The 25936-nt window shown below is 36.4% G+C and overlaps 1 protein-coding gene and 1 pseudogene across 2 annotated transcripts in view; both read right to left on the bottom strand.

The window, feature by feature from the left end:
• LOC118203696 (uncharacterized protein CG3556-like) overlaps window positions 1-25936 on the bottom strand; it is a 149735-nt gene that overhangs the window by 7397 nt on the left and 116402 nt on the right. The window contains exon 8 of one of the 2 annotated variants that reach the window (XM_085823884.1): window positions 11882-12053. The exons of the other annotated variant lie outside the window; for it this stretch is intronic. Coding sequence (XP_085680010.1) covers window positions 11882-12053 — 172 coding nt within the window. The remainder of the gene's footprint in view (window positions 1-11881; window positions 12054-25936) is intronic. 2 annotated transcript variants of the gene reach the window in all.
• LOC146995449 (electron transfer flavoprotein subunit beta pseudogene) lies at window positions 22676-23654 on the bottom strand (annotated as a pseudogene).

The raw sequence follows: 25936 nt of genomic DNA, 5'->3' as shown, positions 1-25936 counted from the left end.
GCAGTGCTTCAGATATCGTTTCTCCCTCCTGCGTCGTCTAAATGCGCTGAAATACTAACCTTTGCATATCTCAACTTCTTCTTCCTTTCATGAGATTTTGACGTTCGTCAGATCATTCATTCCTGGTGTTGCAGTTTTAATGGTCAGCAGTGTATGAACAAAATTTCAGTCTCAGCAGCGAGGAATGTGATCTTATAAGAAGCTTCACCGGTTAAAGTAAATTTTGATTTACACGAATTACGAACTGTTTTTTAGTTCATTGCGTCATTGGATTTTGTCACTTAACACTAATTTTGATAACTTAACACGAAGCTTTTCATATTTTTTTCCTGTTGTTTCTCTGCTAGATCTGCGTTCAGAAATGTTGTGTCCCGTTTAATTGAGAGACTCACAGAATACAATGTATTTTTAAAACATAGCCGACATGCGTAGCATTGCTTGATAATCGCCATCATCGTATCAACATTGAGCTTCATTCGTCTTAAGAATGACCTCCAACTAACAATTTTGTATTCATATGTGCGCTTTTCCCCACTTTTAAAGTTAGCTAGTTCTACAAATGTTAAATCTTGAACAATTCTGTATTAATTCAGAAGTCAAACAACAAAAATCAGCGTTATATTTACCAAATTTTCACAGGACTAGTTTTGATGGTTTTACCGAACCACCATCTTCAGCTGCAAAACCGCAAATGAACCAGATAGGAAATAATGATTAGATAAGATAAGAAAGCCTGGACAAGAATAAGCAAGTGGCGCCATCTGTTGGTGAAACCAGAACTAAAACATAATTTCTTTAAAAGCCGAAGGAAAATTTGGATTGGAATTAGGATCGTTAACTAGAACAGAAAGATTTTTATGAATGTGAAATGCCTCTAGAAAATCCAGTTCTCCAATGGAAGATGTTTTTTGAATAATTTTGGCAGCAGAAAAACTGAAAGTGTGGTTTTCGGACCAACAATGTTGAGCAACAGAAGACTTCTGTGTTTCCTTTTTTCTAACATATGCCTCATGTTCCTTAACGCGAAATTTTAAGGCTCTCTTAGTTTGGCCAATGTAAATTAAACCACACTGGCGAGGAATCCTATAAATACCCCAGGAATTCATATCCGGAATGGGGTCCTTGAGTATGGAACTCGGAATTTTATTGATGGGAGAATAAACAACCCGAAAGTTAAATTTCTGCAAAATATGTGCAACTTTATAGCTAATTGATGGAAAGAAGGGAATGACAACAGAATTTTTATAATCTCCTAAAACAAGAGTGTGCCTTTTAGTGTGTTGAGATGAGAATTTTTTAACTGCTTGATTAATAATGTTGGGTGGAAAGCCCCTGTCAATAGCTATTGCTTTTAAATAATTTAGTTCTTCATCAAGGGCTAGTTTGGAGGAGCAAACTTGAAGAGCACGGAAAACATAGGAATAAAATGAAGCTAACTTTTGTTTAGTCGGATGACATGATTTAAAGTGTGGTGGAAGGCAAACCGATGAAGGTTTACGGTAAACCGTAGTACTGAAGTTGGATGTGTTACGTGTGACCAGAATGTCGAGAAACGGAAGAGAATTGCAAGTCTCAAGTTCAAAAGTGAACTGAATAGCAGGATCAATAGAATTCATTGTTGAAAGAACTTTATTTAAATCATCTTTATTACCTTCAAACAGAGTAAAAGTATCGTCTACATAGCGGAACCATGCCGGGAAGTTTAAAGTTTCAAACAATTTTGATTCATAATAATGCATGTAGATATCAGCCAGGATGGGACTGAGGGGGCTTCCCATGGCTAATCCCTCAGTTTGCTTGTAATATTTATTTTGGAAAACAAAATGTGTTTGTTTCAAACAAAGTTGAGTGAGAGAAATTAGCTCATCAATTTCGATGCAAGAGAAATGAAATTCGCGAAGTCTGGTTTCTAGACATCTTAATGCACCCTCCACTGGGACATTGGTGAATAATGATTTTACATCAAAAGAAACCATGAGTAAATTACTAGGAGAAATGTTTTTAACTTTTTTTACAAACTCTATTGAATTTTTTATGGTGTAAATGTTATTGTCTAATAGAGTTGAAAATCTAGAAACTAAATATTTAGCTAATGGATACGAGGCAGTACCTAAATTTGATACAATAGGGCGGAAAGGAATACCACTTTTATGAATTTTGGGAAGAGCATATAATCTGGCACAAAACATTATTAATCAAGCAGTTAAAAAATTCTCATCTCAACACACTAAAAGGCACACTCTTGTTTTAGGAGATTATAAAAATTCTGTTGTCATTCCCTTCTTTCCATCAATTAGCTATAAAGTTGCACATATTTTGCAGAAATTTAACTTTCGGGTTGTTTATTCTCCCATCAATAAAATTCCGAGTTCCATACTCAAGGACCCCATTCCGGATATGAATTCCTGGGGTATTTATAGGATTCCTTGCCAGTGTGGTTTAATTTACATTGGCCAAACTAAGAGAGCCTTAAAATTTCGCGTTAAGGAACATGAGGCATATGTTAGAAAAAAGGAAACACAGAAGTCTTCTGTTGCTCAACATTGTTAGTCCGAAAACCACACTTTCAGTTTTTCTGCTGCCAAAATTATTCAAAAAGCATCTTCCATTGGAGAACTGGATTTTCTAGAGGCATTTCACATTCATAAAAATCTTTCTGTTCTAGTTAACGATCCTAATTCCAATCCAAATTTTCCTTCGGCTTTTAAAGAAATTATGTTTTAGTTCTGGTTTCACCAACAGATGGCGCCACTTGCTTATTCTTGTCCAGGCTTTCTTATCTTATCTAATCATTATTTCCTATCTGGTTCATTTGCAGTTTTGCAGCTGAAGATGGTGGTTCGGTAAAACCATCGAAACTAGTCCTGTGAAAATTTGGTAAATATAACGCTGATTTTTGTTGTTTGACTTCTGAATTAGTATTTATTCGGCGTGTTATTGTGTCTTAATTCTGTATTAATCAGATAAAATTACTTACCTGTCTTCTTCTTCCAATTGTCACCGGAGCGATTTAGTATCTTTTCTTTTTCTTAAAACTCAGTAGGACAAAGTATTCTAAATAAATAATTCCAGGAAAATTCAAATGTATTGCATTTACAATAAAATAATTATATAGAGTTACTGGACTGTAGTTTAGTTACACATGAAATTTTAGTGCGCAACAACATGTCTTTATTTTCCGAAAGTTCTAGCTGCACTATTCGACAAACCAGCAGATGGCATTCTGGCAGATTTCAGGACGCGACTTATGCTCAAATGCAAGCAGTAACAGAATGATTCACAGCCAAAAGGAAAAAAAAAACAGGCATAGATCTGCAAACAAAACTAAAAATCCTACAGGAAATTGGCCGTGATGTATTGAAGAAAGTACAATTGTCGAAAAATATGAAAGTGCAAAATCTACCATATCCACAATACTTGAAGACCGAGAAAAATTCCTAATGTTGTTGCATCGGGTTCAGGAAACAAATCTAAGCGATATCACAATGCTAAGTAAGACGATTTCGAACCTCTACTTTGTAGGGATTTATATTTATTTTAACTATAAATTTAAATTTTAGATCAGATTTTCCTATAAGCCTTCATTTCCCTAATTGTCAGTGCCAGAATAGTTACATTTGGGTAGCGCGCATGACGTGAATGCAAATTCTACCTTGAGGAGAAAAGTTTAAATACCGAGGTTTTAGAAGAGAAGTGAGAGTTGGGCTCGAGCAGACGTATCTGCCATTAGTACTACAATTGCCGATTGCCGGTTCAAGTGGCTTAAATGCATTTATCTGCTGCTACTAGTTCTAGAGGGGGTCGAAGGTCGGTATCTCGCTGAGCCCTGTAGATTAGTTTAGCACTTGTTAAACATTTCAACTTTTGATTTTCAATTACCTGCTTTTCGGTTACCGCCCAAGTAGAGGTGAAGTTTGTTAGCGTCAAGTTAACGCAGTTTAAATTTTAAATAGTCAATAAAGAGTTTGAGCACTTCTTCTGTGTACTTTCCTGCTACTCCTGTATCCAGATAGAGGTTAAACCGCCTGGACACTACATTTGGCGCCCGAATTTTTACGAACCAGAGAAAAAATGGTCAACGAAGAAGTATCTCCACAAGGCTCAGAAGTGGTAGACCTAATGATGACCTCCCCGTTAGATGGATTTGGCTTCCTGATACAGACAATCAGGGCAGCAATTAAACCAGCAGTGGTATTTGATGGCAAGAACTCCGTAAACTCATTTGTGGAAGCCCTCGAGACGCACTTTCAATTGTATCCGTACCGGAAACGCAGAAAGTAGCTATTGCTTCAAGTGCTCTCCGAAGACAGGTGGAAGGAAGCTTGGTGGAAAGGAATTAGCAAATTCCTACTTGGCGAAGTTGGGTCACTCACGTATACCTTCAACAGTTTCAAAGGAGCACTCCTAAAAGCTTTCCCGATAGTTAAAGATCGTGCCAAACTTGAAGCCGAATTACACAGCTTCTATCAACGGAGGATTGAAGAACTAACCGAATTTATCCTACGAAAAGTCAAGTTTGTGAATATGCTATACGGTAGAAAACCTGACAATGAAATTATCGAAATCATACTGCCAAGATTATTACCCTCCGTTCAAGACATTGTGGAACTCCGTAATCCGCAAACGCTGCAAGAGGTATTCGAACTAGTAGTTTCAGAATTGGCGGATAGCAGAAGAATCAAAGTTTCTAGCCCAGAGATGTAATCAGAAGTTTTCCCGACAGCCGGCCGCGGAAAGAAATAAGTACTACGGAGGAAAAAAAGTTTTCAGCTAAGCCGTCAACGAGTAACAATGATAAAGATAACGCCAAAACCCACCAGCGTAACCAGAAAACAGCAAGACCAAAAACGCCTTTAAACGAAAAAAGGGGTTTGAGAATTTGAGGGTTCAAACTCCTGAGGCATCAAAAAATCTCTCTAAGATGTATGTGAATACTGTGGTAGTAAAAAATTCTCAATTACCTGTAATACAAGTCCTTTTAAATAATGTTCCCGAAGAAGCACTCATAGACACCGGTGCAAAAGGGAATTTCATAAATCAAAATTTTTATTATAAATATTTTAGAAAAGTTAGATTATTTAAAAATAACACGACGGAAATAATAACCGCTCAAGGGAAAGTGTGCGAATGTATCGGGAAACGCTCGCTTAATGTGCAAGTTTAGGATGAAAACTTTAAACTATTATTTTACGTAGTGAAATACTTGCAGAACAAAGTCATTCTGGGAACCCAATTCCTTAGAGCCGCAAATGCAAGAATTGATTTTTCAGCTAATTCAATTACGTTGTATATGGATTCAGGGGTGGTGAAAGCTGCTGAGAAAATTCCAGAAATCGACCTCCAGCATTTAAAAGAAGATGAAAGAGCCAAGCTGCAAGAATTGGTAAGTAAGTTTTCATCATTATTTTCTGATAAGCCTGGGAAGACACATATAGTAACTCATTCTATTGAATTAAAATCTAATGATCCTTGTAAAGCCAAACCGTACAGGTATGACAAAGAGAAAGAGGCTATCATTGAGCAACATAATACAAGAGATGTTAAAAAATAAAATTATAACTCCTATAAATAGTCATATGCGAGCCCTGTTGTGCTTTGCAGGAAATTTACTCCTTACGGATCCCAAAGCATATCGCTTTGCTATAAATTATAGAAATTTACTCCTTACGGATCCCAAAGCATATCGCTTTGCTATAAATTATAGAAATTTACTCCTTACGGATCCCAAAGCATATCGCTTTGCTATAAATTATAGAAATTTACTCCTTACGGATCCCAAAGCATATCGCTTTGCTATAAATTATAGAAATTTACTCCTTACGGATCCCAAAGCATATCGCTTTGCTATAAATTATAGAAATTTACTCCTTACGGATCCCAAAGCATATCGCTTTGCTATAAATTATAGAAATTTACTCCTTACGGATCCCAAAGCATATCGCTTTGCTATAAATTATAGAAAACTTAATAGTTTAACTAAATTTCCGGTTTATCCTTTACACATGATTGAGGAGATTATTAGGAAAATAAAATCTACAAAATTTATGACTACTCTCGATCTTACTTCGGGATATTTTCAAATTGCCATGAAACAGGAAGACGTAAATAAAACTGCTTTTACTACTAAAACAGGCACTTATGCGTTTTTATGTATGTCTTTCGGGCTATGCGGGGCACCTTCAACTTTTCAACGTGCCATGGATATTATTTTACGTCCCGTCCTCGAGAAATACATTTTAATTTATTTAGATGATATCATCATAACAAGCAGTACTATTGATGAACATATAAAAGACTTTCACGAAATTTTTTCATTATTGAAAGAAGTGGGATTAACGGTAAATGCCTCAAAATGTAAATTTGCAATCAAAGAATTAAGATATCTAGGGTACAAAATTTCAGCTAAGGGCATTGAGATTGAGGATTCCAAAATAAAAGCTATTAAAAATTACCCTCCGCCAAATACGGCGAAGAAGCTGTCATCTTTTCTTGGATTGGATTGGATTATTCAATTATGGCAAAGCACACGAGGGCTATCTGCCTAAAGGGAAGGATGCCTTCGTGGAGGACTTTCTAAGGGAAACTGGCTCGTATACACGTTTCACATGGGGAAAACCACGAAAACGCCCATGCAGCCAGCCCGTCCGCGGGATTTGAACCTCGGACAGAACTACCAGTGTTGAGCGTCTTTACCGTTCGGCCGCTGGTGGGCCATCTTTTCTTGGACTATGTTCTTATAATCGTACGTTTATTCAAAACTTCGCTAACATTGTTCAACCTTTACTAGTGTTAAAACGGAAAAAAATCAAAGCTTGTTTGGACAGCTGAGGCAAACACAGCCTTCGAACAATTAAAAGTAGCTTTAATTAACGCACCGGTGTTAAAATTTCCGGAGGGCGATGATAATTTAGAGATTGCGGACGACGCCTCAGATTATACCGTGGGTGCAGTGCTAATGCAAAATCGGCATCCCTGGCATTTTTTAGTAAAAGTTTAAATACCACACAGAGGAATTATACGCCGACCGAACGAGAAACATTAGCCGTGTTCAGAATTAAGGCAGTTCAGAAGTTTCGAGTATATTTCGGAAAAACGCCCGTCACTGTGTATTCAGACCATGCTACCGTAAGTAAAGTATAATCGGGAAAGAATTTAACTCCTAGACTAATTAGATGGGCCTTAAAGTTACAAGAATACAACTTAATAATTAAGTATACGCCAGGCAAAGAAAACACTTTGGCCGACGCGCTGTCAAGAATCAAGATAGATGACAACGAGGATCAAGAAAATGCGCAATTATAACATCTAAAGTTTTAGATTCCCGAGAAACTATTATTTCTGAATTGAGAAAGGATCCAGAATTGGTAATATCTATGCGCATTTAAAGGATCCAGATAACTTCGAACATCCAGACCTTGTCACAATTAGAAACAGAGCTCAAAATTACGTTTCTGGCCGTATACAAGCAACTTCGTATTATTACTTGGTAATGAAAATTTGTTTTAGGTTCGCCCTTTTGGCGAGAAGAAAGAAGTCTAATATTTTTTCTCTCATTTTATTCTCTAGTATGCTAAAAGTATGTGATTGTAAAATGTGAAAATATCTATTGTGCTAAGGTAAAGTAACTGTAAATGCATATTAAATTCTAAAGCTATTAGAATAATTGTGTAGAGTGAAAGGTTTCGAAATACGTTTAAAAGTTAATGTATGAAAAATTAATGAAAGAATATCGTGAATTAAGGAAATTTTTGCCAAATTAAATCATACGTCTCTGAGCGAAAGCTTGCATGTTTCAAACGCCAGAAGGGAACTAAGCTAAAATTAAGCGTGAATGTGGATAAATACTTGTGTCCCTTAAAAAAAAAAAAAAAATACCCGCAATGTTCGGTAAACTTAAAATTTCATTTAAGTCTAAAGAGTTAGAAACTCGAGAAAAAGTCCAATGCTTATGAACGTAAAGTATTCTCTATTGTATGTTTAGAAACACGTATTCATAGTTATTCCTTCCAGGACAAGATTCAGTACCGTAAGGAGCAAGAATTATGGAGTCTACAACGAAAGAGAAAACGAATTATTTATATTATAATTTAAATCAAAGTTTCGTCCTTGTATGTAAACGGGGCTCAGAGTTGTTTTTCTAGAATTTAACAGTTTCTAACCGGTTTTTAAGGACCTTTATTCAAGTATGCTAAATTCTGGCATCGGCAACTGTAGGGATTTATATTTATTTTAACTAATAATTTAAATTTTAGTTCAGACTTTCCTATAAGCCTTCATTCCCCTAATTGTCAGTGCCAGAATAGTTAAATTTTGGTAGCGCGCGTGACGTGAATGCAAATTCTACCTTGAGGAGAAAAGTTTAAATACCGAGGTTTTAGAAGAGAAGTGAGAGAATTGGGCTCGACCAAAGTCGTCTCTGCCGTTAATACAATTGCCGATTGCTGGTTCAAGTGGCTTAAATGCACTTATCTGCTGCCACTAGTTATAGAGGGGGGTCGAAGGTCGGTATCTCGCTGAGCCCTGTAGATTAGTTTAGCACTTGTTAAACATTTCAACTTTTGATTTTCAGTTACCTGCTTTTCGGTTACCGACCAAGTAGAGGTGAAGTTTGTTAGCGTCAAGTTAACGCAGTGTAAATTTTAAAGAGTTAATAAAGAGTTTGAACACTTCTTCTGCGTAGTTTCCTGCTACTCCTGCATCCAGATAGAGACCTACAATTGGCGCCCAAATTTATACGAACCAGTGAAAAAATGGCCAACGAAGAAGTATCTCCACAAGGGCTCAGAAGTGGTAGACCTAATGGTGATCTCCCCGTTAGATGGATTTGGCTTCCTGATACAGACAATCAGGACAGCAATTAAACCAGCAGTGGTATTTGATAGCAAGAACCCCGTAACCTCAATTGTGGAAGCCCTCGAGACGCACTTCCAATTGTATCCGGTACCGGAAAGGCAGAAAGTAGCTATTGCTTCAAGTGCTCTTCGAGGACAGGTGGAAGGAAGCTTTGATTTTCAATTACCTGCTTTTCGGTTACCGCCCAAGTAGAGGCGAAGTTTGTTAGCGTCAAGTTGACGCAGTGTAAATTTTAAAGAGTTAATAAAGGGTTTGAACCCTTCTTCTATGTAGTTTCCTACCACACCCGTATCCAGATAGAGGTTAAACCGCCTGGACATTACAACTTCTATAATGGTTTAGTCATATCCGCGCTTCCATTGCATTATTAAGTGAACCTATAATTCAGTCAAAAGCAAAGGAGACTGCAAAATATTTATACATTCAAGGTGTCAGTTGTTCCGCTGTTCCATTTTGAAAAATGCACTCGGTTTCATAATTATTGGTTTGTGATGAAGCAAACAAATTTGATGAAGAGGCCACCCAACCGGTATAGTGCTTAGCGTCCCTGACTGCCGAACCGAAGAGCCCGGTTCGAATCCTGGAGAAGGCATGGGTGTTTCTAAATGTACAGTGTCCATGCGGCATGGGGGCACTCTAAATATGCGGCGAGCCAAAAGTCCTCTCGGGAGATCGATGGTAGGAGACCCTAGGATCCGTTCCTCTGGGGTGTCTCCATCAAAATTGGGTGCGGAACTGAGCTAAATCGCACTGTCACCTGTATGGGGCTTAAGGCTGTTGACCAATGACAGAGGGAATCTTACTTTCCTTACTGGGACGAATTTCGTGTGTTTGGGATGACTATTGGTCGGACAAGTGATCATCAAGTGAAACTGAACTATTTTACAATCGTTTCCTAAGTGGATCTAGGATTTTTTGATGTCATCGTTTCGCTTTCTATCGCCGACAGGACAATCCACTGGCAGCTGACTTGCCTTTAGTAGAAATAATTTAGTACTTTAGTACTTTAAGTAGAAATGAAATATGTAATGAAGGTTGATTATAATATATATATGTAGAAATATAGGATATAAAGAAAGTGTATAGTTAGTTAGAAAAATATGTCAGTATCAAATAACACAAATTTATCAAATTTCATAATGAAAATTTGAACTTCTGCAAGACATAATACCGGATTTTGTTGACAACCTGCCGTTTCTTCAACTCCTGAATAGATGGCTCCAACATGACGTCGCAAGTGAAGAATTAGCTGATAAAGGAATTCGGAGAATGAATAACCGGGTACGGTGGTTTCGAAGAATGGCCTCCATATTCACTTGAACTGAATCCAATGGACTTTTTCCTATGCGGATACCGCCCACCAGCGGCCGAGCGGTAAAGTCGCTGAACACTGGTAGTTCGGTCCGAGGTTCGAATCCCGCGAACGGGCTGGCTGCATGGGCGTTTTCGTGGTTTTCCCCGTGTGTAACGTGTATACGAGCCAGTTTCCCTTAGAAAGTCCTCCACGAAGGCATCCCTCCCCTTAGGCAGATAGCCCTAGTGTGCTTTGCCATAATTAAATACACCACACCACCTATGCGGATACCTCAAACAGCAGGTGTATGCGACCCCTCCACAAATATTGCAGGACCTTCAACGACGTATTACAGATGCTGCTGCAAATGTCTCCCCCCCCATACTACAACATGCAACATGAAGTTTTAACAACTCTCTACATGTGCATTTCAGTTGAAGTCACTCTCGGTTCTTATATCTGGGAAAGATTTATATTCGTCATGAAAAAATAAAATTATAAAAAGTTTGACTCACGTACGATAAAAATTGCCGGGATATTTAATCTCGAAATTTGCAGTTTCTGGTGTTATTTTCGACTTGCCTCGACGGATCGGTTTATTAATTTTGAATTATTTGAGGAAAATTGTATATAATGTAATAGACCATGTTAGGAAGTCCTGTGGTCTCAACATCAGATTTTTAAAAGTGAAAAAATTTAATGTCTGCTCACATTTTGTAATTGGTAGTATACGTCTATTGGGAGCGTCTAAGCTCCGAGTAAGTACTTTTGAAGATACGATATGGAGTGATTCACAATAATCGCAAAAATTGTATTGTCGATGCAATATTCTTCCAGTTGTTAGTAAAGCTGGTATCGAGACTAGTCTTGAATATTTATCGATATTATTATTTATCGATTTATATGTCTCAAAAGGAGCGAAACAGGGAAGGAAACGGAAGTAAAAGACGTCTCAAAAGGAGCGAAACAAGGAGTGCTGGGGAAAAATCCCGCCCCCCTCCCATATCGAAATGCAACCCTTTTAAGATAGGAGTGTTTTACGTTGGATTTTCAGGCCATACTATAATTTATTTTATTGTTTTATTCACTTATTATGATGCATTATTTCAGTTTAATATGTTAATATTTCACGTATACTGTTACATTTTATTTAATTTCATCCATTCTTGATTAGTTATTTTATGTATTACTGATATACTTACTTTTGCTCACTATTTTTGATAATAAATTTGTTATAAATTTCCAGAAATTCTGGTTTTAGACATTAAATCCTATCTGGAATAGGTTGAGGGTTACATTTTTCGAGAATCTATTAAGGACATGTTTTACAGAACTGTAAGTTGTATTCACAACGGACATTGTTCATCGCATTAACAATGGTTACCGTAGATATATTCATGAAAAGGAATCAATGCTTACTTCACGTTGATGTATTCGGCGACTCCCATCGTATCGAAGAGTTCGCTTGTCTTTATAGCGGGCACCATATACAAGAGAAAAAATACCTTATTTGAAACCGGAATTGAAGAACTTGATGACTCTCATCTCATCGGACAGGACCGCCACCCGCAGATGAACCAGGATGGTTGCTATCTCACCTATAGTGCGCGCAATAGATGTGCTCGAGAAAGAAAATACTTACTTCAAGTTGGAAATGAAGTACTCGGCAAGTCTTGTATCGAAGAGTTGGCATGTTTCAATTATCATGTGCATCTCAAGAAAAGAAATACTTACTTAAAATCCGCATTGATGTACTCGGCGACTCTCATCGCATCGAAGAGTGTAATCTTCACGGGCAGATGCATCAGGACGGTAAGGGCCTTTCGCAGAGGATTTCCAAAATGCAGAGAGTAGCGAATATAGTGCTTGGGACCAGAATAGTCCAGTATCTCTTCGGGACTGAGATCTGCAGTTCGGCAAGAAAGGGGAAAAAATAATTTAGATTCCGATCTAAGTCAAAATATAAAACTACCATTCATTAAGGGTTAGAAATTTTTAAATTAGAATATTTAAATATGACATGAACCATTGGATTTTTTTATGAGATGATTCTTGCGGAAAAATTGAATAGATAATTCCGAATTCATGTGTTAAAATGCAGTAAGGGCTTGATCGTGTGAGTACGTATATGGCATTTGTAAGAGTGATAAATAACCTTGAAATAACTTCGTTTGTAGAAAAAAAGATTTTTGTTAAACTTTTCGTATTGATCTGACTATTAACTTGAGTGAAAGCTTGTTCTTTGGCAAAAGCTTACGAGGGACAAAGCTTCAAGGAAATCTGTAATAGAAAATGTTCATCTATAATGCAAAATGTCCCGCGTAGCTAGCCGAAACATCGGCACCCTCTCAATGGTAGGAAACACTCGTTTCTTCTAGCCTTACACGTTGCTAAAGCCTGTTTATACTAAGAACGTACACTAACTCGATTGCTCCGTCTAACCTAAGCCAAGCGACTAGTTTTGAGAGGAAACTGAAGCCACTCGGATTAGATTAGGCGGAGCAGTAGAGTTACAGCAGCGTACATTGTTTGGAAGCAAAATTTTAGTAGTGTAAACGGGCCGTTAGAGGTCATAGAACGAGTTCGCCTAGTTCTGTTATAATTTTGATAGAAGTCATTTCAGAAGTCACCAACCCTGAAGCTGGAAAATACTTTTTAAAAGGAAAGTATGTAATTAAGAATACAGTTTAAATTATTTGGTGCGTACGCCGTAATAGATTGAAAGCATACATATTCGAGGATAGGTTTGTAAGGATTATGTTAATTTTATTAACAGTTAAATTTTGAGTTAAACTTCCTTCCCTATCGCTTCTTAATTTCAACTTACCCCTTCCGGCCAGATAGTTTTAGAATCACATCTGAATGCTAATAAGGAAGAGCGGTATTTAACCGCGAAGTTCTACTGTCTTAGAGAGATACCAGATATTCTGGCTAGCACGCGTCTGCCTTTTTAGGCTACTCTCTCGTAAGCTATCATTACGCTCGGCCGTGCTTTGTGCCTTTGATAGCTTCGCAGTCAATTAGCGTTAAGGGGCCAACTCTGTTAGAATTTTGATATTTCCGGCTACCTCTTTTTGGTTAAGATTAGTTTAGTTTCTTCCTTAGTCTCTTAAGTTGAAGCCCGAGTGTCGGCTTTATTGTACAACTCCGAGACGGAGTTTTGTTCAACTTTATTTGGAATAATAAAAGGTTATTTCACCCTTCTCACTTGTTGTTTTCTACCTCACGAGCTCAAGCGATTATTCGCTTACCAGTTCTTAAGATTCTTCACCTTCAACTGTAACTTAGAAGTACACAGTGGGGAATACTCCAGGTTAATGAAATTTATTTTTATCAAATGAAATACTTCAACGTTCTGGAACCTTCCATAGAAATGCTCGTACAGGTGTATGCACTATCATAGAGTAAAATCATTTGTTACACTTCAAACTTCTAAGAATATTAATCACAAGGCGATACAAAGCGCATCTAAAGAGAAAACTAACCCAGGATTTCTCAGTTCGCGCTGAACTAACAGCTCGCAATAACAATAACTAAACTACTGACTGAGAGCCAAGGGCATAACCAAAATCGGAGATGGGGGGTGCAAACGATCTTAGACCGAGAAAACGGAACTAGGATACGACATAAATTCCTCAGTGGTAGAGTAGATAAAATTGCTAAAGAAAGAATTGCTAAAAGAAGTAGTTCGATTTGAAAGCGAATTAATTGGTTGGCTGCATGAGTGTTTTTCTGGTTTTTTTCCCGAGCAAATAAATAGCGGAAGTGAAATACATGGGTTTAAACAGATTGTTGAAATATGGGAAATATGAATAGACTTCTGAACATTTTTTACTTGGTTTTTAATTAATATAACAAACATTTTTCTTCTATCTGAACTAAATTCGTTCAAAAACTTCTTTTTCTATCTCTATTCTTGTTTCTTGAACAAGCTTACGATGCACTCTTAACCTATCCAACCCATTTAAGAGAATCTCTGTCACTGTAGAGCGCAACCAAATTTTTACTCTCCGCAGTTTACCAAATGAGCGCTCAATAGTGCACGTAGTACATGGTTGAGACAAAGATATAAGAAGAGCACATTTTTTTTTTTTTTCCTGGGAAAAAAATTGTCACAGCTTTTACCAAATCTTCCGTAGTTAACTCCTCTCTGACTATCAAAATCTTTCAAATGATAAAAATTGCGAATGCATTCCGCTTTTTTGGTGAATTCTTCCACTGGCATTTTTAGCATAGCCACAGGACGTAATAACAACAAAGAAAATGCTGGTAAATTATTTTTGGAAAATCTTTCTTTGAGGAATCCAGATAAGGGATAATAAGAGATTTTTTTCAGAATTCATCGGTTGTAGATACTGGAGGCTTTGAGCGATGTTTTTGCAGTTTTACAATTCTCGGTGCTTGCAATTCAGTGCCAATGCTCTCAGCCATAGCACTTGCGAAAGACAGAATTTGCTGGCATAAAACATCTGTTGCTCTACGATGTTCTTTTACAAGCATTAAAATTCTGTTTATGTGAAACCCCGGGATACTAAAAATTATACTTATGCCGGACAAAAGAGGGGATGCTTGTTTATAGGAAACACTTGGAATTACACAATCAGACATCCGTTAATTATTTATATCTTTTAAGGTGAATATGAGCAAAAGGATGTCCCGACATTAGGTGGTCCTTATTTGTATGACAGGCTGTGAAAATCTTTGGAGCTTTGAAAAGATTAAATTCATTCGGCTAAGAGATTCTACAGAAGACGGGGGAGGACCTTAAAGAATAATGTGAGAAACAGAGAAAAGGTTTCTCTAACTTGTTAGTTGAAATTTAAGAAAAAAAGTTGCATTCGTATAAGGGATGCACGTGCACCTCCCTGCACCCTCCTGGCTACGCCCATGCTGAGAGCTGATGTTCTGTCCAGCCTTATATAGTTTTCAGCCGGCCGCCGAGGTATTTTTAATACTTTCTACTTCTCAAAATTGCTGGAACGCAATATGAGGATCGGATTACGGTTACAGCTAATACAATGATGAATTATATTTACTCAATTACAATAGTTACTACGGTGATACATCGCTTGTGACGGGACAACTTCCGTCCTAAGGCTTTTGTCAATCGGAATTAAGTGCCACCCCGCACTATTTATCTAAAATGTAACGACACCACGACCGAGGGGCAGACACGACAGTACCAGCACGGTCCCTGCCAAGCCTGATCCAACCTGAGCGAACTCAGATTCCAGTCCTGTGAAGATTGTTTGTTAGCTGCCGTGGTTGAGACTGTCCAAGTCCAGATCGTAGCCATTTCTTCCCAGGAATTCTCCTGAGTCAACCCCGGGGAGGGATTACGGTAATACAGGGACCAGAACAAAATGTCGCCAAATGATCGCCAAGATTGGCGAGTATTAGAGATTTCTCGACAAATTCGGAGACAAAATAAGTGCCAAACCCATTGTCAGCCTGGCGATATCTCGGCAAATTACCGAGATACCCATTTACTCAATGTTAAATGGACTTACCCCTGTATTCGTAATTTTCCGGTATAGCTTCTCTTTTATTAATTAAACAACAAAAAGTACAGAAATAGCTGATAAATACCGAAGGTAAGTAAAAGTAGCTTTTTTATAGTCATAAACTAAAACTAAATACTGAACGGTCAGTTGAGAGAGAGACGTCCTAGGATTGCCCCACCGACGGTGAAGGTACTGTCGTCTGTTGCTCCGTTTTGATAAAGATCATGATTAAGGAACCTTCACCTGGGAAGGCTGTTATTCTTTAACGTTCCTGCGTTGTGCTTCTTACGTGATTACTTTATTCGCTTTCGTCATGACTTCTACCTCATCCTGGAGGACTGTGTGCTTAGTTTGTGAATTTAACATTTGCAATCTTAGTATAGAACAGAATTTAGATTTGTTCAAGGCTGCCCCACCGGTGCATACAAATTGAAGGAAGCTTTTGAAGGCACTGATGTTTCATGATGTGATTTTATGGAACCTTATAGACTGTTTAGAACCCTTAAAGAAAATGGCAGCTTTTTTGGATGAGAAACGGAATTTTTTTTATTTCGAACTTAAACAGATGAAGTGGTTGGTTAACCTTTACGTCAAATACGGATTTAATATCATGAACTTCCTTACTGATTTAGAGTTATTTGATTATTCTGCTGATCGACCAGGCCTGAATAAAGAAACCCCTGAATTAGGATACGTGTTTACTAATACAAACGACTGGAACAGCCGAACAAATTTGTTGTTCTACTAAATGGTACACTTCCTCAGACAGAAATTAGTAATAGCTTTCCCATACTATCTGATCATGTAGCTACAGATGAAGAAATACAAACTGATATGTCAGTTAAGAAAAAAACCTGAGAAGCCTTCGCCAAGACTGTGCCCTAGTCAAGATATATTGTGGAAACTCATACGTGAAATTTTCAAACATTTTTCATAATAACCCTAGGCAAGACATATCTTGGAATATATAATAGCCTTAAGCAAGATATATCTTGGATCCTGTGCCCTAGGCAAGATATATAATGAAATTCATACGTGAAATTTTCAAAATTAATAGCACTAGAGGTTATTCGCCTATGTATTATAAAGCCATCGCTATGCATGTTAAAAATTTTGTACAGTTTTGTGTTTACTATAAACCTAAAGGTCCTCCTCTCAAGGTCATCATTAATGGATTCACTGCTGACACTTTAGTAATGGATATCAAAAAAGAACTACTTGGCATAAATATTCCTGTTTCAAAGGTGAAACAGTTTGAGAAGGGAAAAGATAGATCTGTAAAAGTCTTTACAAAAGTTTCTAAAACCGATGATGGTCTCAAAATATTTAATATCAGAGCTGCCTCTTCTCCACAGGTAATAGTTGTAAATTCAAGCGAGGACCCCCCCTCCAAGAACTTATTTCCGATGGCAAAGATTTGGACACAACCAATTCGGTTGCTTCAATGAACCCAGATGCTTGAAATGTAGCTTACCGCACTTAATTTACACATGTACGCTTCCCAATGAGGAGAAACTTATATGCTTTAGATGCCAAGGAGACCACCCATAAAATTCTACGAGTGGTTGTTTTAGCCCAAATGAACTTGTTCTGAAAAAAATTTTCACGAAAAGAAAAAGAACATTCCTTGGAAATTCCTCCTAAGATTCAGATTCCCAAAACTAATACCTCTACTGAGTGCAATGTGAAAATGCCGCAGGAATTATATGACAGCTTTCTGACTCAAAGCTTTTAACTTTTGTTACTATTTTCATATCATTCGCCAGCAAAATGAAAAATTTCAGATCTCCCTGGTAAAAAGTAAAAATTGGATTTGAACTCTCTTAGAATTGCTAGAAAAAATATACCTGTGAAATTAAAACTCTTTTGAAAGACTTCCCATCTTGATGATCTTAGTGTTGTCGCCTTATGTATCTTTGATCGTCTGCTCGAGACCTTCATGGTGACAACTGATCAACCCTCCTACTCTGCCTATTCTGAGGTACCACTGTTCAGGATTTTTTATATGACGTGCCTTAAGGACCTTATTTATTACGGAGTCAGATACGTTGTTCTTCGTGCGATATTTGCGGTATAACCTGTTTCAATTCGATTCGAAATACTGAATAGGTTCGATTCGAACAGGTAATTCGATATAATGTACAGATTCGATTTGAAATATTGAACAGGTTTGATATTTCGATTCAATTTGAAATATTGAACTAAATAATAGATTGACCACATTCCTTCCTTAAACTATGAAATTTCCCCATTGGATGAGAATCGCTAGTCTAGCTTATTCAAAAATTAAGGACATTACATTATCAATGCAAAATTGTGCTGAAATGAATGTATTACATGAAAAAGTAGTTATTTCGACGTCGATGACTTCATAGAATTTAACAAACTCTTTTGAGGACTCAGTTCTTAATTATAAAGCATGTGGTGGGGAAGAGGAAGAATTAAAAGATATCAAATTGCGTTCTTCGCCTTTTTATGACTGTAATCACTATTCTAACCTTTTTATGCCAAAGGTTAAAATAAAGACTGCAGTTTGTTATATAACTGTAAAACAATTGGCATTGTCTTTGAACCCAGTAATTTATGCTTTCATGTATATTATTTCTACAAAGCTAATTCTAATATATAGGCTCAGTACTGTTTTGTTTGTCAGCATTTCCTGAATGACTGAAAATTTCAAATCCAAATTAATGAAAAGCACAAAATAAAATAAAATAAAGAACTGAATGACTTAGAGTTTGAATAAATCGGTAGATTATTTGAATCTTCCAAAGCACACGAGGAATATTTATGTCAAAGAGGGATTCGTGGAGGATTTTTCAATGGAAACTGGCTCATATTGATATTACAAATGGGGAAAAGCAAGGAAAACAGCGCTGCAGGTAGCTTGTTCGTTGGGTTTCGAACCCGGGTAAAACTGCCAAAACTGAGTGTTCTAAACCATTTGGCCGCTGGGTAGTCAGAGTATTAAAATCATATCACACATTCAAAACATTTTGGAAGAACAACTATTTTGTATCATTTTTCAGTTTATCACATGATATAAAACAGCCAGTAACCAGGGATCACGTTAGGGTTACCTGTAAAGGGGAAACTAGTTCTTCATTACAAATGGAGACTGATGATGGGGCATCCGATGCTGATAGCTGATTTCTTGCTGAAAACGAACAACTTACAATTATTTTATGAAACAAAGGGGAAAATTGTGCTTCTTTCTTCCTGTGGTAAAGCAGGTAGAAAAATTGTTTGAAATAGTTCCTCGTCCAAAACAAACGGATATGTGATAACAGCCCGAAACTCCGTTCAGACGGGGGTATAAATGTCATAGAGATGTAGTCATAAAGCTTTAAATGCGGGAGTTCCGTTCACACCTGCGTGACAAGGTTAAACCGTAGACAGTCGCAAAAGCTAAATTTACGCATGCATGGATGTGTCTACAGCTCCCCCGCTCCGTTTTCCTGCTCAATAGGTTTCGGGCGTTCGCTCTGATTGGTCGACTCTTATACCAAGTCGGCATAAATTTGAAAACTTCGAACTTTATGCCAAAACTCATTATTGTAGTGATGTATATAGTGTATATATTTTTGTATTTAAATTTTTACTGGTAAAGCTGTAGGACTTTTTTTTATGTTTTATTTACTGGCAAAACAGAAGGACTTACTGCTGACAAAGCTTATGGAATTTGTTTCAGCTTCTCAGTGACAAAACTGGCGAACTTTTTTCTACTTTATTTTATGCCACCTCTATTTTATTTTCATCTTCAATATTTATCCTTACTGTGTATTAAATGTACTTGAAAACTCTACAGTTGCGAGATTATCTCAGCCATTCAAAAATTTTCACACTGCAACACTCAGGATTGGACAGCCAACACAAGTGTTCAGCAAAATTTCATACTGTTATGTCATTGCTGTAACTTTAAGATAGTTCTGCAAAATTTTGCTCTATTTGCTTACGGAATCTTACAGATATGCCATTTGAATGTAATTGCTTCACAAGATATGCAAATTTTTTAGTGAAAATTGATTAAACTATTCTCCTTATGACTTTGCCACTTAGCTGATTTTCACCTGCAGGTGTTGGTGTATTAATGCAAATCTTAAATAAAAGCAAACGGCCTAAGGCAAAAATAAAAATTTACTGGATAAAACTCTCTGTAGTTTAGACTAGAAGCAAAGAAACGATCAAAGATCAATTATACCCAAACACCTAAACCTTTTGTCACGTAGCTAGGTCTGGTTACCTAGAAACAAAGGCTAGATAAACCACTTATGACATTTATACCACTGTTTGAAGGAAGCCTTGCTATTCTAAATATGGTTGTTAACATCATCGCAGAAAGCGAAAGTGTAGTGCTGGCCATTTATGATTGAAAATGAGAAATAAACTTACATCAGCAGTTAAATAACATATGTAATATTTATCACTATAAATGATTAACGGACAGCCACATTCATTATAAGAAAGTGAATTGTGGTGAAGACTTTAATAACAGAAAGAAAAAAAAGTTTATCCCTTTCGCATAGTTGGTTCTCAACCTTTTTTGCGCCAGTAGTCTTTTACCATTGTTAGACGATCATTGCTCCCTTCTTTACAAGAGTCGAGTATTTATATATGTGTGCGTGATAAATTCGAACTCAGAATCAATGACCAGGAAATTGGAGGTGAATGCAGTTTAAATTTTCAGTTTTATTTTGAGCAACATGTTGCAGCTACAGACAAGTCGGCACATTAAATGTGCCTGTTCCAAAAGGCTTACATTTTTGATAACTTTGCAGCAAGAAAGCAGCAGCAGAGAGACAGCAGTGTACCTAGGCCAAAGCGCGGAAAGCAAGTGCGTAATATTCAGGATGAAATCTCAAGTCAGACTGAGTTAGTTTTGGTTTTCAAAGCATTTTGTTTGGACAGTTATTATTGCTGTAAAATTACTATTGGCTGGTTGAGTTTTAGTACCATTTACACCATCATAATTACGTAAGAACCATATGACATAGATTTTTCTTGAAATGACGCAGTGCAAATAGATGTTGCTATTTTTAGAATAGAGAAGGGAAATTAATTTACGCTGCTAAGTTAATCTTTTACATATTCTTTATTTTTCTTACATATCCCCCCCTTCAAGAAGAAAAAGGCGTAGCGACAGAAAAGCCTTTTTAAAGAAAAAGCGTTAAAGCACTAGCAAATGCGAAAAAAAAAAAAAATCATAAAATTTTGATCCTGTAAAGTATAATTTATAAATATCAATTTTTTGAAATAAATTTTAATTTTTAGAGTCCTGTTGAATTTTTCAGCATTTCAGTCCAAAAGTCTTTTTGCTTGAGAGTTCACATAATCATAATTCTTCAGAGAAGGTTCGTGTTACCACAGAATATCACAAAATAACGTTTTACATAATCATTACTTATAATTAAATGTAACGCACATAAATATTTATGACACTAATTTCCATACTGATAAATTATATTTTAACACCATAAATATAATAGAGTAACAGTTTCAGAAATTATGGTTTCACCGTTATTATCTTTCATTTACAATTCCTGATTTTACCAAACTGGAAAGCCTCGCAATTGCACTTCTAAACAAACATATCCATCAATAGGGCTGTCCTCTTGAGCTAACCAGTGTATTCTCTGCACTGGTGGCCCAGGGTGCCTAGGTAGTTACTTGAAAAGGCCTCCGTTCCTTGCATAAGGTAACTGGCCTTTGAGAACTGCACTAATAGATTCCACAATAAAAATAAAGTATAATAATATTTAAATAAATTACCCACACTCATAAAATGAGAGCCTCCAACATTATCTTACACGAAGAGGGTAAAAGGAACAACTGTAGAGGTAATTTACTGGCCTCTGTTTAGGAACCCAGTACTACGTCGACATACTATATACTTAACATACAATCACCCATAAATTTTAACATGCATTTACCATAATTTCATATTACGTATTTGTAATAATTTCACTTATTTTTTATATACACTTCATTTTTAGAATAATTATAAAATTCGTATTCAAAATTTTCAACAAAATTTCAAAAATATAAAACTCATCTTGATAGCGTTCCCTAAAAGTAATTCAAAAATTTAAGAATTCTTTAGTCACTTTACTAAATTTTTAGAATTCAAATTTCTAATATTAAATTATATTTTTTCATATCATAGAGTTACATTGTTTAATATCCACTTTATTAAGGAAAAAAATATCAGTTCCCAATGTAGATTCAATTACGCAAAAGCAAAAGTGAAAATAAATTTCTGGCACCTATTTCAATTGTATATTTAATGCTATAATTGCGAAAAAACATCCTAATTTATTCGCATATATCCCGGATCAAGATATGCAGTTCGATGACCTTGAAAGCACTGGAATGATTTGAAACGTTGGCACTTGGGAAACATTCGTCATTTTACTATAAACAAACGCTGGATTAATTTTGGAAGGCTGGCTCTACATTTCATTTTTAAGCACTCATAGCAATTCTATGATTCAATTTTTTTTCATATTTTCATATCGCTGGTTAATTAAGACGCTGCAGAAGTTATTCTTAATGCTGCAGAAAGCTTAGAAGCTTAGCAGAAAGAAAGCTGCAGAAGCTTATTAAATCACCATATATGCTAGATTAAATTTCGAAGAATGGATTTTGACTTAAAACATTTAAAACTTTTAACACGACTTGCTGATTTCAGGTTGCGCACATAAATTGACGGAGCCGAAGATATCTTGAAGATTATAACATGAAGGCATTAATTAACTAATTCGCTTTCACAATCGTAGCCACAATTTCGATGATAACACTTCTGTGAAGCACAGGCACACCTTGGTGATTTAAAACACTTTTTTTTTCTTCTAAACATTTAACAGATGGCTGTACACTTCGTTTTCACTGATCGGACTTTCGGATACTCGATATACATTATGAATTTCCGTTACACATGGAAGTTTGAAGAGATGGTTGGTTATTGCAGACACTGCGATGACATTTCCACTGGAATTCCAACGCACAGGACACGTGTCCTGTCGACTCAGTTGTAATATTTTAAGCCACTTTTGATCTGAAGTTGCCCGTCTGTCTTTTCTATTTGGGATGCAAATGTAGCCTGTGGCCAGTCTAAAACTGCAGCTGTCATTTGTGCTGTCTGATTTGCATCATCATCAATGGCTTGTTTCCCAACTATTATGAGATCTACTTTTTCTCGTAATGCCAGAGCGGCAAGAATTTTAGATACGTGAAGTAGCTAAAGTATAATCCTTGCCGTCGATTTCTGTCTTTTCTATTTGGGATGCAAATGTAGCCTGTGGCCAGTCTAAAACTGCAGCTGTCATTTGTGCTGTCTGATTTGCATCATCATCAATGGCTTGTTTCCCAACTATTATGAGATCTACTTTTTCTCGTAATGCCAGAGCGGCAAGAATTTTAGATACGTGAAGTAGCTAAAGTATAATCCTTGCCGTTGATTTCTGTCTTTTCTATTTGGGATGCAAATGTAGCCTGTGGCCAGTCTAAAACTGCAGCTGTCATTTGTGCTGTCTGATTTGCATCATCATCAATGGCTTGTTTCCCAACTATTATGAGATCTACTTTTTCTCGTAATGCCAGAGCGGCAAGAATTTTAGATACGTGAAGTAGCTAAAGTATAATCCCTTGCCGTCGATTTCCACATGGATGCCTTTGTCTGCACCCATAGCAAGAGCTGTGCGCAATGTTTCCTGGCAACTAGGTGGGCCACACGAAACAGCAATGATCTCACTACAGAGTTTCTTCTCTTTCAAACGGAGAGATTCTTCCACTGCTATCTCATCAAAAGGATTCAAGCTTTGCTTTACGCCTTCTATCACGACTCCAGTTTTGTTGGGCTTAATTCTAATTCTAGCAGCATAATCTATAACTCGCTTGCATCCAACTAAAACACGCAGGGCCATCTCAACACTTTAAATATACTACGATAAATAGATATATATTTCACACAAGCATGAATTGACAACTTTAAACTCATAGGAAATCTATAGAAAACTAGATGTTGCTATTTTTAGAATACAGAAGGGAAATTAATTTAGGCTGCTAATTTAGTCTTTTACATATTCTTTATTTTTCTTACATATACTATATATATATATATATACATTTACTTTGGATGAGTTTCGTAAATTAAACAAGAAAAGCTATAGAATATATTGATAAATACCAAAACATGAATAAACGTAGTTTTTTTTACATCCGTATTTTCAATTATACGAGTGCAAATTATGCATGCTTGTCGGTGCCAGACCCACCAGCGGCCGAGCGGTAAAGTCGCTGAACACCGGTAGTTCGGTCCGAGGTTCGAATCCCGCGAACGGGCTGGCTGCATGGGTGTTTTTGTGGATTTTTCCCATGTGTAACGTGTATACGAGCCAGTTTTCCTTAGAAAGTCCTCCACGAAGGCATCCCTCCCCTTAGGCAGATAGCCGTAGTGTGCTTTGCCATAATTAAATACACCAACACCTTGTCGGTGCCAACGCATGCACACGAATCGGTATGCGAGAGAGTGCGTAAAAAAAAGCGCAAGTCCAATCATGCTCTAAAAACCGCTGATGTGCGTCTTTAGGTTTAGTTTCAGCGATTATTTCGCACTATTTATTCTACATGTGCCTACTCGAAAGCATCATCTCGATTGATCACCGAGATTTTTAAGTTTCGTACGTACTTTCTTGAGTATTTTCCTATTATTATTTTAAAAATTGATCAATTTTAGAACTAAAAAAGTGAAGAGCATTCTACATGTATTAAGCGCAAGAAAATTGTTTTAACTTTAAAACAAAAAGGATCTGAACATGGCGAATCGACAATAAAGATCGCCAAAGAATATGGAACTGGCTCGCAAACTCTTCGGTAAATTGTTAAACAAAAATTATTTCGACTAAAGGGAATTCGAATACAGTGATAAAACAGCATTTTGAACAATACGCAATAAAATTCTTTGATAAATGTTTACATTTCTCACAAACGAACTAAAATAACTTTTTTTAAAAGAAATATACGTATATGATATGTTTGAAAACTTATAGTTTGGATTATCCGTGTTTTTCAATTATTCCTGACTTGCTTGACCAGCATCACCCCGAGTAATCGAGAGTGTATTGAAGTCAACAGATAAATAAAAGGCTAATTACATTCCTTCTTCCCTTAAACTTTTCAGACTGAGAAACCCTACTTTAGCAGTTTTAATGCTGAAATACTTTACTACAATAGCAAAACATTTCTCAAGTGTTTTAAAGATGTTATAAATTCTTCATGAGACTTGAATCTCACCCAAAAACAAATTAAAAAAATTTCCACGTTTAAAGTGAAGTATATAAAAGTTATTTATTTATAGTAAAAATTTTACCATTCTTTCATGAACTTTATCTAATGAAACTAGGATTAAGACGAATCTTAAATTCTCTTGAATATCTCCAGTCATTCATAAGCCACCAGGTTTAAATTTCGTACACACACTGTTGATCGATGACAATGTAAAGCAGGGATGTCAAACTCATAGGTACACTTGGGCCAAACAAACAAGGTTTAACTTTAGGCGGGCCGAAAAAAAAAAAAAAAAAAAAAAAAAATCAATATTCATAGAAACGTAGATTTATTTCGAATAATACAATAATAAACATATATATATATAGAGAGAGAGAGAGAGAGAGAAAAGAACAAAAATTTAATGTTTACGTCCTGATACTTGACATCTCTTCTCTGCTATTATTTTCCTATTTTGGGAGAAATTTTGTTTGCAGTGATAACTTTCAACGCTGACCCAAGGTGAGCATCATTAATACGGTTTCTAATAGGAGACTTATTACCTTTCATGACTGAAAATAACTGCTCGCACCGATAAGTGCTACCAAACATGGAAATGATTTCACATGCGAATTTTCGAGTATTTTCAAACCTGGCTGGTAAATATTTGTAAACTTCAGGCATGCCCACTTCAATGAATTTTGCTTTCAAATTTGAGTTGCATTGAATCTCGATCACCTCCATTTGCATATGGCTGGGTACTGAGTCAATATTTATTGAGAAAATCGAAGGAAACAAAAAAAAATTTGTCTTCGAGGGAACTAAAATCATTAAACCTCGTTTCAAATTCAGTTGTTAAATTTGCAATTTTTTTTGCGTATTTTTGTTACGAACAAGTATCATCTAAACTTGATTTGTTCATGCTGCACGTCGGGAAGTCATCAAATCTTCATTTTTAAGTTGTTTTTCCCAAAGAACTAGTTGATATTTGAATGCTTTAATTATGTCAAACATGTTCGTA

Source organism: Stegodyphus dumicola, chromosome 9, assembly GCF_044657685.1.
Source record: "Stegodyphus dumicola isolate Sdum_Otavi_A_Nest chromosome 9, ASM4465768v1".
Taxonomy (NCBI): domain Eukaryota; kingdom Metazoa; phylum Arthropoda; class Arachnida; order Araneae; family Eresidae; genus Stegodyphus; species Stegodyphus dumicola.
This window is presented reverse-complemented; position numbering and strand designations above follow the sequence as displayed.